Source organism: Aptenodytes forsteri, unplaced genomic scaffold, assembly GCF_000699145.1.
Source record: "Aptenodytes forsteri isolate BGI_AS27 unplaced genomic scaffold, ASM69914v1 Scaffold617, whole genome shotgun sequence".
NCBI lineage: Eukaryota > Metazoa > Chordata > Aves > Sphenisciformes > Spheniscidae > Aptenodytes > Aptenodytes forsteri.
Window position 1 is genome coordinate 84,681 of NW_008796119.1, and position 1,816 is coordinate 86,496.

Here is a 1,816-nt window from a genome sequence, read left to right on the forward strand (position 1 = left end):
GGCGTTGCGGAGCGCGGTGGCCTCCCGCTCCAGCGCTGCGTGCACAGCCGGGCGCTCCGCGGCCAGGCTCTGCTGCTGCGCCCCGGCTGCCGCCGCCTCGCCCCCGCCCTTCTGCAGCAGGGCATGCCGCTACTCCTTGTGGGCCTGGAGCAGGGGGAGGGTGCGGGGGCCGTGAGCGAGGTGGGAGAGCAGCGCCGGGATGCGGCACCCGGCTTCCCCGGGCACAGCCGCGCTCACCCACCTGCAGCTCTGCCTGCATGAGCCGGATCTCCTGGTTCTCCTTGGCCAGCTTGTCCAGGAGGAGGCTCACGGACTGCACGCTCTGGGGGTCCCCGGCACCTGACGGGGGGGGCTTCTGCTGCGAGTCCTGGGGAAGGGGAAGGAAGGGAACCCTGGGGGTGCTGGGGGTGCCGCCTCCCCTTGGCCAGCTCAGGGGGGCTGAGCCCCACTGCGGACCCCCCTCCTTACATTGCCGTCAGCAGGCAGCGGTGACTCCTGCTCCCCGGCTGCCACGTCCCGGCTCAGCACACTCCCCACGGGGCCTGGGGAAGAACCGGACAGGGATGTCTGACTGTGGCCGTACGTCTGGGCTGCCGCGGAGCTGCACCCTGCCCGGGCGGGACAGTCCCCCGTACTCACCATCCGCCGGGTCGTAGATGCCACCTGGGGAGAGGAAGGGACAATTAGGGGGACGCAGGGACCCTTGCCCTGCCCCTGGGACCCCCACTCACCGGAGATGATCAGCAGCCCCACGGCCACCAGCGCCAAGGCACCCAGCAAGTACTTGCTCATGCTGAGCCCGTCCTCAGCACCGGCGTCCGGCATCCCCCAGCGTGGGGCAGGCGCGGGAGCGGGGGGCCTGGGATGGGGCTCGTGGCCCTGCCGTCGCCGCAGCCCCTCCACATCATCGTCACTGCTGGTGCAGCTCCCCTCCTCCATTGGTGGCCCTGGGGATGGACAGGGCCTCCCTCCAGGGAGGGTCTGCACCCCAACACTGCCAGCGTGGACCCCCCCGGGCCAGTCCCCTGCGAGGGCCTGACCTGCTTTGGGGGTGTCAGGGCAGGGTCCCGGCTCAGCCTCGGCATCGGGCTCCTCCTGCTCATCGCCGTCTGGCACGCCGGGCTCCATGGAGCCATTCGGGGCGGGCTCTGCCCCAGCCTTGGGGTCCCAACACTCCTCTGGGCCCTGCAGACACAGGCACCGGGGTCTCACGCGTCCCCACGGGGTGAGCAGGACCCCAGTCCCCCGGCTCCCAGGCTTACCCCCAGCCCGCTGCCCTTGGGGTGCTGGGCCTGGCCGGGGAAGGCGGGTGTGCTGTTGGCGGCCACGGCTGGGAAGAGGCAGAGAGTGGCGGTGAGCCGGCGGCACGGGGGGACACTGGGTCTGCCCCATCCCCACGGCTGCTGCCTGCCTGTGACGGTGTCCTGGGTGCCTTCATCCTCCTCCTCCGGGTCCTCATCCTCAGCCCCGTGGGAGACCGAATCCCGCTCCGGACCAACCGTGTCGATGGGCAGACCCTGGGAGAAGGAGGGCGGTTGGCACCTTCGGCCTCACGCCCCGTCTGCCTCCCTCTGCCTGCAGCCCTGCCTCCCCTGCCCACAGCTCCGGGCCCGCCGTGGGGTGCTGCCCCGGGGCATCCCCAGCCCTCACCTCGCTGCCCGCCAGCACCCAGCTGCTGTCCGAGTCCCGGGAGTCCGACTTCTCCGCCATGGGGACGGCCCAGAGCCACCTGCAAGGAGACGGAGGGAGGGAAGGAGGGACGCGACCCGGCTCCCGGCACCACCGGGATTTGACCGGGGAGAGCCGCGGTCCCCGC

General features: G+C 72.1%; 1 protein-coding gene across 1 annotated transcript in view; it reads right to left on the bottom strand.

The window, feature by feature from the left end:
• Positions 1-1,771, bottom strand: part of PBXIP1 (PBX homeobox interacting protein 1) — a 2,800-nt gene extending 1,029 nt beyond the window's left edge. The window contains 9 exon segments of the mRNA XM_019474118.1: positions 4-144; positions 242-367; positions 469-542; positions 640-663; positions 732-947; positions 1,041-1,185; positions 1,263-1,330; positions 1,412-1,517; positions 1,651-1,771. Of these exon segments, the coding sequence (XP_019329663.1) occupies positions 4-144; positions 242-367; positions 469-542; positions 640-663; positions 732-947; positions 1,041-1,185; positions 1,263-1,330; positions 1,412-1,517; positions 1,651-1,710 (960 nt within the window). The 5' untranslated portion in view covers positions 1,711-1,771.
• Between the last annotated feature and the right edge of the window lie 45 nt (positions 1,772-1,816).